General features: G+C 36.8%; 1 protein-coding gene across 2 annotated transcripts in view; it reads right to left on the bottom strand.

Moving 5' to 3' along the window:
• The window catches only part of slc35f4 (solute carrier family 35 member F4), a 51,721-nt gene that overhangs the window by 9,697 nt on the left and 26,702 nt on the right, over positions 1-15,322 (bottom strand). Inside the window, exons 1-2 of one of the 2 annotated variants that reach the window (XM_065288613.2) lie at positions 12,601-13,088; positions 1,841-2,141 (exon numbers count right to left, since the gene is read on the bottom strand). In XM_065288613.2, coding sequence (XP_065144685.1) covers positions 1,841-2,141; positions 12,601-12,676 — 377 coding nt within the window. In that variant the 5' untranslated portion in view covers positions 12,677-13,088. Of the gene's footprint in view, positions 1-1,840; positions 2,142-12,600; positions 13,089-15,322 lie in introns of those variants that run through there. The other variant, XM_065288612.1, reaches the window with a different exon arrangement.

The following is a 15,322-nucleotide window of genomic DNA, read 5'->3' as shown; positions in this document are numbered from 1 at the left end:
CTTTAGTGTCCTTTTTGTGTGTATTCGGTCGCGTTAAACGAAAAGTCTTTGACGGAGAAAATTTAAGCAGGATAAAGAAAAATATGAGCGCCATTTTGGCAGATGCCCATACAACTCAACTTGAGAATGTATTTCCTATGTATGTCCAGTTGGTGGCAGTGTGTTGCTCAAATGACGCCCTGGTTTCTAGATATTCTCGCGATATTTTGATGTCATACACTGATTGGTCTGCGCATGGCTGCTGAAGTTAAACACTACAGGTCAGGAGCGCTGCAACAAGACGCCTGTCTAAGGTAAAGATACAAAATCTAATGACAAGAGTCTGCATTAATCTGCCTTCATGCGTTTATTACATAAGATGGTTTCAGATGAGTTTAGTTCAATTCAGATTTTTACATGTTTATTGATATTTTAATCGCAGTAGTATTTTGTTATTTGATTTGTTCATATTTGCCTGTTCAGCATAAAGCTCCGTGTTTTATTGCCTCCGCTGTCACTGTGAGAAAAAAAACATTAATTCATCTGCTTCGTGTGATGGTAAAGTGATGCACGGTCTCCGTTTATCTGTTCTCTAAACAAATGAATAAACACATTTGACTTGTATGCTCTTCTTGTAAGTTTATGATTAGAAATGGACATGTGAACGAAAATGAAAATAATTAAAACATGAAATGACGGATAATAAATGACTGCGAAGGACTCTTTACAACGCTGTTTTTCAAAAAAAAATGACGGAGATTGAAAATGTCTATCGCAACCTCTCTCTCTCTCTCTCTCTCTCTCTCTCTCTCTCGTTGCTCTGTGTGTGTGTGTGTGTGTGTGTGTGTGTGTGTGTGTGTGTGTGTGTGTGTGTGTGCGTGCGTGCGTGTGAATGATTACCTTGATATTAGTTAATTACAGATTCATAGTACATTTATTTCGTGCGTTTGATTTCAACTGTAACATTTTCAGCATTAAATGCTAATGATACTCATCACCTGATAAATGGCTATTAAGAGTACTGCATTACTACAGTAAAAGTTTGATTTTTAGTGTGTTTGCGCCCCCCCCCAAATTTTTTTAGCACCAGCCGCCACTGAGCAAGACCAATATTTTTTTACAGCTGATCGCTGTCAAAAAAGTTCAGCGACGGCGTTGCAAGGATGACAGCAGCAATGACAGTGTTCTTAATATGACAAAATAAGTGTTTTGATTAATGCCATTAATGTTTATTTTTTTAATCAGTGTATACCACTAGTAAACTAAATGAATATAACATGACAAAGATGAATGCACATTTATATACTGATTCAATAGATTTTTAGCATTTTGAAAAAACAACTTGACATGGATTTATTGCATTTTCAAAATACAATAAATCCATAAATCCAGACAAAATAATCAGTTTTTTTATCTTTGAAAATCAAATTATGAATTTGAATTTTTTTATGTTATTATAACCTAAACAGTGGTTTTATCTTGTCACTTTCTTGATATACTGTAGAAAACACATTTTACCGAAATAAGTCAAAATTGATTTATTACATTTTGGAACCAAACTCTTCATTTGTTAAGTTAAAGTAACATAAAATAGTAAAAAAATGTATACTTTTTACAGTGTAGTTTTTATTCATTTATTTGGGCTTGGGTTCAAACTACAAGATGTGATCTGTAAGGTATCATAATTTTGCCCCTGGCAAGAAAGATAAAGATTCAAACAAGGTTTTCATCATGTAATAATAATAATAATAATGCCATTGGTTCTCATAACCAAAGTTTTTTTTACACATAGGAACAAATTTGTACTTACGACTAACAAACTTACACATTGCTTTTTAACACTTTTCTGTTCAGACTTTACCTGAATTTCTGAATGGGCGTCTGCTTCTCCCTGTTGGTGGCCACATGCCCAGAGTAGTAGAGGGGAAAGGAGAGAATGTTCCAGTTGGTGCTGAACCAGGTAATGAAAAAGGGACAGGAAAAGGACTTAAACGTGAGCTGGACCACTTGTGTTGTGCCCACCCAGGATGAGGAGACACACAGAACCACCAGGAGGCCACCCAGCACCTTCAGGACTGTGTTGGCGCAGGCCTGATATGCTGTACCATCACCACTAGTTTCACTGACTGGAGTCTCTGCGTGTGACTCTGAACCTTCTTCTCCTGAAACAGAGACATAGTGTTGCTACATTACTGTGCATATTGATTTTCTCGTCTCTTTTTATATACAAGCTAATAAAACATGATCACTGTGCCGGTAAAGTGAACAGTGCCTTAAATTTTTTTTATCTTAGCTTTTTCTTTATTTGTCTTAGCATACTTTCTGCATGGAATTGAGCTTGTCACATACAGAAATCTGATTAAGGAAAATACAAATATTATGCAAATAACTGTTCATGTATAGATTTCATTTTACAGACTTAAAATATGGTACATACATACACTACCAGTCAAAAGTTTTGAAACACTTGACTGAAATGTTAACAATGATCTTAAATTGTGTATAAGTGTATATGTATAAAAATAGCAATTTTCACATATGTAATAAATACAGTCAAACACAAAAATGATTGGCACCCTTCATGAAAACATTATTACAAAGACAACATTTTATTTTTATTTATTTTATTTTGGGCTTAAATTAATGGATACACTGCATTGTTTTGACATATTTTTGTACCATAATAATATTTTCTGGACTAACAATTTCTGTTTTTCACAAATATTGGCACCCGTTTTAACAAATAGTTCACCCAATATTAAAATTCTCACATAATTGACTCACAAGATTTATGAGTTCCTTTCTTCAGCTGAACATGAATTTTTTTATATTTAAACGTGTCATGTTATTTTCATGTTAAATCTGGAGACTGAGGGCCATTGCAAAAACTCCAAAAAATTGTGCTTCTGTCACCATTTCTATGTGGATTTTGATGTTTGGGGTCATTATTTAGCTGAAAGTTTTAACTTATGTCTATTTAGTGAACTATTCACTATTTTAAAAAAGTTGTGTGGCTTAATCGACTGGCTGCCATAGACCCATAGACCTCCATGTTAAAATACCCAACTTTACAGTAGAAAATAATATGTTTACAGCCTGGTACAAAAATAGTTTTTAGTCTGTATAGCTTATTTTGCCCTTCATGACAACTGTGAGGAGGCGTGGCCACTTGAGTGACGGGTGAACAGCCACTGCTGTCACTAGAGTCGAGCTAGGCAGGCGTGGTTTCAGCAATCAGTCACCTCAGGTTCACCCACGTCCCGCCTTTTTACCCTTTTTCGTGTATCCGCAAGTGATGCACGGTGACATGCGGTCAAAATGGCGATGGCAGGCACCGCCTACTTTAAGCTTCAAAAACGTTCTTCAGAAACCTACGGGTGACGTCACGGACACTATGTCCATCTTTTTCAAAGTCTATGCTTAAATCTTGTCCAGCATCAGTTAAAATAACTCTCTGAAAACAATGTTTATTGTAAGAGGATCACCGTCGACAAAATGCCAAGGAGTTTCATTTTATTTTTTGTGCAACAATCAACACAGTACAAATCAGTGGCGAAGCCAGATATTTTAAACTGAGTGGACCTCAGTGAAATAGGGTGGACCTCAGTGTCTACACTCAAATAACAATTTTACAATATAGTAGCGGTTGAACATTTACATTTAGTCATTTAGCGGCTTTTGTCCAAAGCAACTTACAAATGAGGTAACAATAGAAGCAATTAGAGTAACACAAGAACAGCAATACAAAAGTGCACAAAAGCTAGTCTCATCAAGTCAAACACATACATAGCCAAGAATTAGTAATTTTATTTTTTGACAATGTAAAGTTAGAGAGAAGAGAAAATATTAGCAAGTGAGGTGTTGGTGGAAGAGATGGGTTTTTAGCTGATTCTTAAAGACTGCTACAGAGTCAGCAGATCTTGTCGCAACCAGTAGTTCATTCCAAAGATGAGGAACAGAACCGGAGAAGGTGCGCAATAGTGATTTTTTCCTTTTTGGGACTGCACCACAAGCCGTCATTCTGTGGCAGAACGCAGGAATCTAGAAGGTACATAAGTCTTTAAAAGCAATTGAAGGTAAGGGGGCACTGAATCAGTGGTGGTTTTAAAGGCCAAATAAAGTATAACAGTAGTATTTAGGTACAGAAATACAATCAAATGAATAATAACATTGTTCATTTTATAAATGAAATATAATTCATCTTTTTAAAGCTACAGAAGTAATTTTCCTTTTGTCGTCTGTTGTTTGATTAACATTATGGGCCCTATCTTGCACCCAGCGCAATTGACTTTGTCAGTGAAGCATGTTTCATTCTTATTTTGCACCGGCAAACAGCAGGTTTTTCCCTCCACAGACGCACATCGGCAAACTAGGGAATGAACTTGCGCTCCCTGGGCGGTTCAGCGCAAAAAAGGAGGCGTGTTCCGGCACAAACCATCCCTGATGCTATTTAGCAGTTTCAAAAAACAATTGCGCCACTGACCAGAAAAAACTAGTCTAAAGTCAGTGGCGCGTTGCGCGTTGTTCATTATGCTATTTTAAGGGCGCATGCTTGACCATAATGTATAACGTGCACAACGCGCACACACTTTGCTTATCTAATCTACACAGATGCAACAGTTATTTTTGCAAATCATAAATTGTTACAATAAAAAATATTAACACATGAGATAAGGGAAATCATTGTGGTGAGCATTGTGGTGATAGTTTTTATTTATTTTGTGTAGCTGCGTTAAAAAATTATCATGCAAATAACGATTAAAATATTTTCATAAGTTTGTTGTGTGGCTGTATTACGTTTTTTTATGTAAATAATAATTAAAATGTTTTCATAAGAAACCTTAATGTATGTGAACTTGATTTGTAAGTGTAATTTGGGGTTGGACTGCTTGCGTTTCTTGTCTTTCAGCGGTGAGGGTGGATGCAGCGATGTCCTCTGCTGGCGTCAGGTCCTGTGTAGAGGCAGCAGAGGACATTGCTGCGCAATTGTGGCTATTTCCTCCCACGCCTGTTTAACCGACGCTGATTTGGGCGGATTTCTTCCATCCCCATACAAAACAACTTCTCTGTCTTTGACTGCTCTTACAAGAACGTCGGTCTCCTCGGCTGTGAACCGCTCTTGGCGTGCGCCTGGAAAATTGGTCATAATAATAGCAACCCGCCATGGAACTTGCGTTTAAAGGGAATGTTGGATGACGTTCTGATTGGTTTATTTGATGTTACGCCCAAACCACACCTATGAATAATGAACCTACTTCAGACCAACCCCTTATTGATTTGCGCCTGGCGCAAGAGTTATTTCTCCCGCCGGGAAAATAGCAACAGCGCCCAAGATCCACCCACAAAGTCACTTGCGCTTTGCGCTTCGCACTTGCGTTTCAGATCGTTAAAATAGGGCCCAATGACACAAACATTTCTTGAAGGTACTGCCACTTTAAGACCGGATCAGCACGGATCCATACTGACACACATCTGAATTCTTTCTGAACTGTTTGCGTTCACTTTTTAAACATAACTTGCCTGTGGTATTTCGAGATAATTTTGTGTGTATGTGTCCTGTCAAGCGCAGAGAGAAATTCTGTGTTTGCGTGCTTTTTGAAACGCGTGTCTCCTTGCATTTATGAGTGTGTGTCCATTTAAATACTGTATGTGTGTGCGTCTCTGGTCACAGAAAACAGCTTACTTTAACATCTTTTGCGCTCAAATAGTTTAAAATGGCTTGAATGTTAACATTTGCAAGGTTTAGAAACACATGCAAATGATATACTTCCTATAGTTATAGTCCTAACGTTTATTATTAAAGAGATTATTATAACTTATGCGTGATTTATTTTGTGTCTCTTCTGACTGGGTGGGCCAGCCGTCAATCTGAGTGGGCCAGTGCCACCCTGGATCTTATGTAGCCTCCACTGGGACAAATAACAGGTAGGTTCTGTGAAATAAATGAATTAGTAAAGCTCTTTGTGTTTTTAAGCACTGGTCCTCTGCTGCAATTCTCTGACAATGATCGGCTTCAAATGGCAAATGCTTTAGCGCTTCACTACACTGACGACTTGTCACCAGACTTTGCCATGCAGTTGCTATCGTTCACAAATGCTCTGAAGCAGCAATCTTAAAACGAATGTAATATCTCGTGTTGTTCCTTTTTTATTTATTTGAACACAAAATCAACACGAAATTACATATAATGTGTTAAATAGGATAACACAAAACAACGTGTAAAAACTGAACCCATCCTTTCTTAGAGTGTGAGCATAGCTCATTTGTTTATTAAACCATATTCTATCCTGCCCAGTGTTCCCCAATGTTACAACATATCTTAAGTTATTTCTACCTTTATAACATTTGCAATTACCAAAACCCTCTTTAAAAAAATGGGTACTACTACTGCTACTGACAACAAGGGACCATTTTCGACCTTTTTCAGTGCATCATTCTCAAAATAAAAAGTGTTCAAGGCATTTTTCTGAATTTTAGTGGACTAAAAAGACCAAAAGCTTGTTGCATAGCCTACATCCAGTCACAGATTAACACAATGTAGTGCCCTAGGGTGCCCATATTTGAAGTGCCCCCATATTTTAAAGGTCTAGTTATTACAGGTCTCCAGACCAACTTTTTACAAGAGATTAAAGAGCAACTATGGTCCGATTCAAGATTTTACATTTCATTTGGTGTGTAAGTGTGTATTGGTACATGTTAACGATTTGCAAAAGGTACAAACCCCAAGGTAAATGATGATGCGAGTTATCGTTTCCAACGTAAATCTCTTTTCTTGGACTGCAACAAACACAAGGATTGTAGGCAACAGTTTACTTCCTGGGCCTGTTGACGTGGACACGACGGTTAATGTCATAATTCCTCCCGCTTCTAAAATACAGCCTGTAAGTTAACTCCTGTCAGCATTGCACTGTGAGCTAATCTTTCAAACATGGTAAGGAGCCTCACATTTCCTTGTCAGAGGTATTCAGGCCAATCACAACGTACAGATAAGCTGGCCAATCAGGGACACAGCGCTTTTCAGATCGATGAGTTTTGTAAAAAAATCAGAGCGTTTGAGGAAGGCAGGGAAATCTGGAGCTGTGTGTTTTTAACCATAAACCACACAAACACATTGTATTATACGAAATACACAAAATAACGTTGTTTCATAGCAATGAAATAGGTGCACTTTAACTGAACGCATGGTGACATAAAACGTTTGACGCGTCGTGCAAATAAGCTGTAAAACCTCGGTCGCAAATGTCATAGTGACAACAACTCCCCACAAAATTGCGATCTACTGTACTATGTTTTTACTATCTCATAAAAGTCTTTTAACATGAAATAAAAACTAAAAAATTCAAAATATGCACATTGTAAAATGTTTGTAATTTGTAATTGTAAAAATGCTCACGCTCTCTCAAAAACTTGGTCACAGTCTGGAGCCCTTGGTACCTCACTATTGGCTGGTGCCCCAAGGCACTTGCCCAATCAATCACGTCTATGGATAATCCACCCTTGCCTATATAAATATCAAAACACATGCATTATACAACCTATATATGGAGTTCATCATGCGTTACATTTTATTGCTGACATTAACAAGCAATTCATTTTAAAGATGCTGCAGTGGTGTCAGCAGGATGTCAAGATGCAGTTTCTCTAAAGGTTTCCCTCAAAAACCTTGATGTGTAAAAATACAATTTCTATATTAATATTAATCTCTCTATTTATTTCTGGGTTTGCATGTTTTCTAACTATTTTAAACACATAACAAATAAAAATGTTTTTATATTTGGTAAAATATGGAAACAAAATATTACAAAAAATGTAATAAGAAAGGGCTATGTCTAAACATTTTCTTTGTTGATGTGTTTTATTCATGAGAAATGCTGCTGCTGCTGATATCTCTCTATGGTACGTGCGGATCTATTGATCAGTTACTGTCAGTGTCAGTTACATGCAGGTGAAGCATTAATGCTGGTCGTTAAAAATCTGCCTATGTCGCACAGTCAAGCCTCTGTCAGAAAGAGCACCACAGGGTCATGGAAAAGCAAACAGACCATTCAGATAAACTGTAGCATGCATAGCACGATACACATAGAAACTCGACACCACAGGGCATCCACATAGACATCAGCCAATCAGAAAACATTCTGCCTCTTATTAGTTATGAGTCGTATTGACTTTCTTCCTGCAGCTGTATTCAGTCGTACTGTAAACATTACACGTCACTATGTACTGTACTGTATGTACCTCTCTGTATACAGACAGACAGATATGCAGATAGATACTGTAGACAGCAGTGATGGAAATTGGACAGGAGGAAGAGAGCTACTGTAGTATCACAAAGCCAAGATCCGTTATGCTGTAGACTCAGAGTGATCAATTTACACCAGGCCAGGAATAAAAGATGACATGCACTGGCCCATGGTCACTAGCTTGCAGTTTGCTGGGTCAGCAAGCAAACCCACACAGTCACACACACACAGACACACACACACACACACACACACACAGACACACACACACACACACACACACACACACACACACACACACACACACACACACACACACACACACACACACACACACACACACACACACACACACACACGGGTCAAAGTGTTTGTGTTGTCAAGAATGCAACAATGCAGTGATCTGCCACTCATTTTGGGACGCTATCACTCCATCAATGCTAAAGTCACCTGTGCCAATTTAAACTGCCGAAAGTGCACACAACTAAATGTATAAAAAATCGGTTGCTCCCTGAAAAATGCAAGCAAAAAAAGAAAGTAACTTTTGAATAAAAGAATTTGAATTAATGCAGCTATGACGCAGTGCAGCACATATTAAAGCTGAGCAAATGTTTTTTTGAATCTTTTCATGAATAAGAAGCAGGAGCTTGTGATGAAATACCATGTGCTACAGTGGTGTAGCGGTTTAGTTAGTCGCATTGCAGAATAAATCAGCTGCATTAGAAAAATATTAAAGGAATAGTTTACCCAAAAATTATTAGAAATTACCCTGTCATCATTTACTCACCATCATGTTGTTTTAAATCTATATATTGATGAACACACAATAAGCCATTTTGATAAATGATGCAAGTACACAGTTGACACAACCATTTACTTCCATAGTTGGAAAAACAGATATTTAATAGGGGTTAATAAATGATGAAAGATTTTTTTTTGTTTTTGGTTGAACTATCCCAATAACTGAAATCCTTTAAATACCCAGTAGTACTTACTTAGTTAGTTTTATTGATTGTTTTAAACATTCAGACTAAAGTTCATACATTCATTGTGTTAAAACTAAAAAAAACCTTGCCAAACACTCTGTTCAGGGCAGAATGCATCAGGCCGAACAACAAAGCCACAAACCGCCTTAGTGTAATACTATAAATCATCTAATTTCTCTGCAATACATTATTGAGCTGCTGCTACAAGGAAGATCTACACCAGGGGTCTACAACCTTTTTGGGAGCACAAGGGATAAAACAGTCTGGAGGGCTACTTTTTGATATAGTCTACTCAAAACTTTTTTTGCTTTACTTGTTGATTTTATTTTATTTTACTTGTTTTAGTATTGTTTAAAATGTTAACATACGTAAACCAAGCCGAGCTAATATAAAAAATATGTAATACATAAATATTACAATTGAGACTATTAATAGAATGTGCTTTGGCATCACGTTGGAGACCCCTGATCTACACAAACCAGACAGTGGTCACCGTGACCCTGGATAATATAAACAGGATTTTGTCATACTGCTGTTTGTTGGATAGTATGAGATATTATTATATTTAATAATACGTTTAATTTTGTTTACATTAGTTTTAGATAAAGTATAGCATGCTTATTATATAATATTTAATATAAAACTGTAAGTACCAGTCCTTGATTCTGATTGGTCAACAGCTGTCTTTTATTTACAATAAAACACAGCTATGACTACTGCACCCCATGATTCAGTTAATCACTGGGCAGCACCCTTAGCAACCATCCTTAGCAACGTAAACTACATTTGTGAAACGTATGCTGTGTCTGAAACCGTCTACTTCCATACTATATAGTAGGCTAAAAGCAGTATGAGAAGCGATTAGTATGTTCGAATTCATACAGCAGTATTCGAAAAACAGTAGGCACAATGTACCCGGCAAACCTACTACTTCCGGCAAAATCCTGAAGGGTTCGGTCTTGTCCCAAATGGTCCCAAAGTCCGCACTTTCGTGACATAACGCTGCTTTGACTGTCTGGAAGAAGTCTGCTGTGAAGCCCGCACAGATGCAGGCTCAGGAAAAGTGCGCACCAAGGGTGCATATCGACTGAAAAGGGGATGCACATGAGCATTTATTGGAACATCCTTCGATCTTGTGGACTTAACGGGCACACAGCAGCCATTGTGTGTCCACAAGACCACAAGTCACATGAAGTGAACCATTTGGGACACAGCCTTGATTAAATGGACAATTTCATCCCATGAGCCCCCAGGAGAGAAGTTATCCAATGAAGAAGAAGTAGTAGAGGCTTTGTTTTATAAAAAAATGTCTGAAAGCAGTAACACGGCTCTATTGCAATATACATATATATTAAACAGCTGCCCCTTGTGGTTAAATTGGACTTGTTTAACGTCATTCCAGTTAACGACTGACTTTTTGTTTTGACGAGTTATGCCACGTGATGTATCAACATGGCGAATGTAGTACGTCCAAATCCATTCATACTATCCATATTCATACTATACAGTACCTGCTGTTTTAATGGTCGGTGAGTAGAAACTTCATCTAATTCAATATCTAAAGTACTGTCAAAGTATGCGATTTCAGAGGGATTCTGTATGAATGTTGTGTGGATACATATTTTTTGCTTTAATATTTGTATTTTGAAAATTTGAGTTTGAGAAAAAACTAAATCTAAACTGAAACTATGAATGTACTCCTCAATTTGAATAAAGCTTAACAAAATGTAATAACATAAACAACCATTTAGACAGAAATAGCACATATGACAACCAACCACAGTTTCCTTTATCCATGACAGGTATAAGAGTAAATTTAGACACAATTCTCTAAATTGCTGTAAAACAAACTAAATTTTCATTGTGTTATTTTGAGTATGGTGTGACACAATGAAAAAAATAAAATCTAAAGTTTCAAAAGATAAAAACATTTAGGCACCTTTAAAAATAGCTTCAGATAACTTGAAATTGAAAACCAAAAAACCTAAACCAAATAAAAATGAAGATGTATCACTGACTTTTTGACACAATAGCAGCTAAACCATTACTCAACTTACATGATGCCATTTTTTAAACAAAAAAATAAATAAAAATGTATATATACAGTACCTGACAATTTTTTAGACATATTTTTGCCCGAAGAAAGGGCTCCTACAGTGCACACCCACACTGACAGACACTTTATATCTTCTGGATGGCTTAACAATCCAATGAGGCCAACACAATCACAGAACCGCAGGTCCAAAATAGAGGCACAGAGATGTTACATCACCGGTAAATCCCTGATTTACCACACCTACATATTTCACTGTGCTGCGCAAAATACTGTTGTAATTTTAAAGCAAAGAGAATTATAAACATTACACATCAAAACTTTAAAAAAAGGTCAATCTAATTTGTGAAAGGAAACACCAAATTGCTGGAGAAGTCCATCGCAGTTGTAACATATCCTGATTCGTGTGGAGCAGTTACGCTGTATTAAGTATTTTTAACTCCTTCATGACACCCTGTTTGCATTTAATCCAGTAGAACTGACAGATCTGTTAAGGTACATTAGACATGAATGAATCAATAAGACCAAGAGCAGATCTGAGGCCCACAATTGAATCTCTGTAATTTGTGTTAAGTAACTGGCTATTCACAACCCCATAATGCAACTGCGTGTCATATAACGCTTCTGCCACAGCCTACATCATAAAACACCCGCAAAGGGGCTCAACTTTTAAGCTTGGTTGAAATCTGACCAGACATCCCAGTGGACTCTTGTGTGGCAAAACCGCATCTTTAAACACACTACCCTAAATACTGCACTGTGCTTTTATCATTAAGTGAATAGGAAAAACTAATGCAGCTTAAAACAGAACACATTTTTATTTAATCATAATCATTTACAGAAACATAGTATAAGTAAAGATTAATAATAGTTAATTACTCTAAATATTTTAATTAATATTGAATTAATAACAAACAAAATATATGAATATTCTGGTTATGTGACTCCTTTTTGTATCTTCAAAATATTTTTGGAGCTCTTAAAAAAACCCACCACAGGACCATGATGTTACTGTATTAACAAACATCGCATTATTAAATAAAATTGTATTTAATTCTGAAAATGTAATCTAAACTGCTGAGGCAACATTTGAGATTCAAACACACAAATCTTAAAATTAAAACACTTGGCAAGCACGCGCACACGTACTTTTACATTTTAGATTTACTACAGATTAACCCAAACTCATCCTCTATTTCAAAAAACTTAGTAATTTAAAAATAATTAAAAACAAGATTTACCTTATTGATAATAATTTTGACTACTGGGGATATCCCCAAAGGTGGCAGATTCAGATTTAGGAATCTATCACACACACAGAGAGACACACATTATGTTTTACCTTCAGAAATGGGGCAGGTGAGCACCTGGGTGCTATATGAGCTGAGAGGAGCAACTCTGGCTGAGTGTTTCTTCATTCTCTCCTCCTTCCTTGGGGATCGTGGGTTGGGTAGTGTGTGTGTGAGCACAGATCAACTCCTCCGCAAAACCCACTTCGTTCCTACGCGCATCTCTGCTGTCACCCCACAGCTCCTCTTAAGTTCGTTTTGATATCTTCTGTTATCCAGCTGTTACGCCTCTCCTCCTGACAACTGACAAACTAACTTCCTCTCTTCCTCTGCCTCACACTCGCTCCCGGTCTGGCACATATATAGACATAAAGTCGTGCAGTAGTCTCGCTCTAGAGTAGATGCAGTTGCAATGTCATGCTGGTATCTTGCGTCTCCTAGGGAGACTGAGCTTCAAGTGTGTGTGGAATGCAATCAACCCTTTATCTTTCTCTCTCTCTCTGTGTGTGTGTCTCTCTCTCTCTCTCTCTCTGTCCCCGCCTCTTGTCTGTTCAGAGTATCCTTTGCTGTGTTTGGAAGGTAACCAAGCAGCTCAGTCTAATTACACTGTAAAAAGAATACTGTGAAAAATACAGTAACTTGCTGGCAGCAATTAGCTAGTAAGTTGCTGTATTTCATTTCACAGTATTCTTACTGTAAATGTAACTGCAGTAAAATTAAAATTACTGTGAACTCTTTTACAGTAATAATCACAGTGCTGTATTTCATAACTACTACTGTAATAGGGATTACTGCATTTATTTTGTGTACTGTAAAATGAAGACACTGTTTGTCACAAAAATGGCATTTATTTTCTCACTTTAAATTACAAAAATTCATAATTTAAAAATAGCATAGCATACATTTTTTTCAACATGTTACATTTTTTCTGTGAACATCTCAAATCTTTTCTGAACACATACATTTTTTTTATATGTTAACATTTTTCTGTGAATATTTCATTTAATTTCAACACTTCATACAAAAACACTTTTCTGAACACACAAAACAATCAATATTTATTAAAATGTTTCTGGTAAATTACAAATGCATAAAAATTAAATGATTTACATTTACAGCAGGATTTCAAACCTGAATATTGTTTTTCTCCAAGACGGTTTTTTTTTCAGAACTATTATTCTTTTAAAACTGGACCTGAACTAGTTGACTTCCTGGGCTGGACTCTACCCTGAAGTGAAAGAAATGGACTATTAATGTAAAAGTTTATAAGCAAGACAGATGGGTTGATGACATATACATAAAAGTTTACTTCACAGTGTTTTAAAGGTGCGGTGTGTAATTTCAAGAAGGATCTCTTGACAAAAATGAAAAATAATATACAAAACTTAATTATCAGGGGTGTATAAAGACCTTTCATAATGAACCGTTATGTGTTTATTGCCTTAGAATGAGACGTTTTAACTACATACACAGAGGGTCCCCTTACATGGAAGCCGCCATTTTGTGCAGCCATGTTTCTACAGAAGCCCTTAACGGACAAACTTTTTTACTAAGTTGTCTCCAACTATGACATGTTTGTCCGGTGGCAGCTACCGTAGTTTCTCTATGGACTGAGCAGTTGGTTGCAATTCACAACTTCACCACTAGATGCCGCTAAAATTTACACACTGCACCTTTAAATAAACAATTTTTATTTTTTTATATGCTCTGTTGGTGGTTTGTGGAGTAAAATCTAATATTTATTATTTAATAACTGTCTACATTAAAGGCGGAGTGCACAATGTTTGAAAAACGCTTTGGAAAAGGAGACGGGCCGACTACCAAAACACACTTAAAGCCAATCAGCAGTAAGGAGCGTGTCTACTAACCGACATCCTTGCTGGGTTGCGTATGTGTGAGGCGGGTCTTTTAAAAGAAGGTCCAGATTCTATTGGGGTAGGGGCGTGTTTGTTTAGGTGATTTCAAATATCAACATTGGCTTTCAAACATTGTGCACTCCGCCTTTAATACTATTATAAAATTATACATGAATATCCCACATTTCTGCCACAATACCATGTTTACAGTTAGTGATACAACAGTGAAATTTATGGTAAATATTTGTTGATTTTTGAATGGAAAAGTATTGTTTCACTCGACACGCCAAACACATATTTTGAAATGATGAACCACACACATGACGGGCTACATACATGTTGTGACAAACTTCGCATCGTGCGCCCTCGAAAAAAGAAGTCACCGGCCGCCACTGCATTAGAGCTGTGCTGCTTTTCTACCGTTTGCATGGCGAGTTAAATTAAACGTTTGATGTTTAACAATAGCACAACAGTTGATATAAACAAAAATAAACACTTTAAGAAGTATTTTACTAATCGGGTAGTTGGTTAAAGAATGAGTACTCAAATATTTGTTCCCATTCCTAGTAAAAACTATATAAAAAACAAATAAGTGCTTACCTCTGGATAAATTCCAATGTAGTGGCTGCATCATACATGGCTAGAGCAGAAGTGAAATCACAACGGTCACTCAATTGGAGGAGAACTCTGCCCTCGATGGAAAGCATCCATTTTTTCCCCCAGAATGGACTCTCCTAAAAAATATTAAATAAAAGTTGACATTGCACAGTATTCAATCTGATATGGTTTACTATTTTACATAAGCAAAATTTATTGAAAACACTAGCCCTACATAACTACCTCTTTTTTTCCTATTAGATCAATAACCACTAGAGATTTTTGGAATGTATGTGCAAGATGACATAAAACTTTGTTCACA

This window comes from Paramisgurnus dabryanus, chromosome 17, assembly GCF_030506205.2.
Source record: "Paramisgurnus dabryanus chromosome 17, PD_genome_1.1, whole genome shotgun sequence".
Lineage (NCBI taxonomy): Eukaryota > Metazoa > Chordata > Actinopteri > Cypriniformes > Cobitidae > Paramisgurnus > Paramisgurnus dabryanus.
The sequence above is the reverse complement of the archived record's forward strand: the minus strand, read 5'-3'. Positions and strand labels throughout refer to the sequence as shown.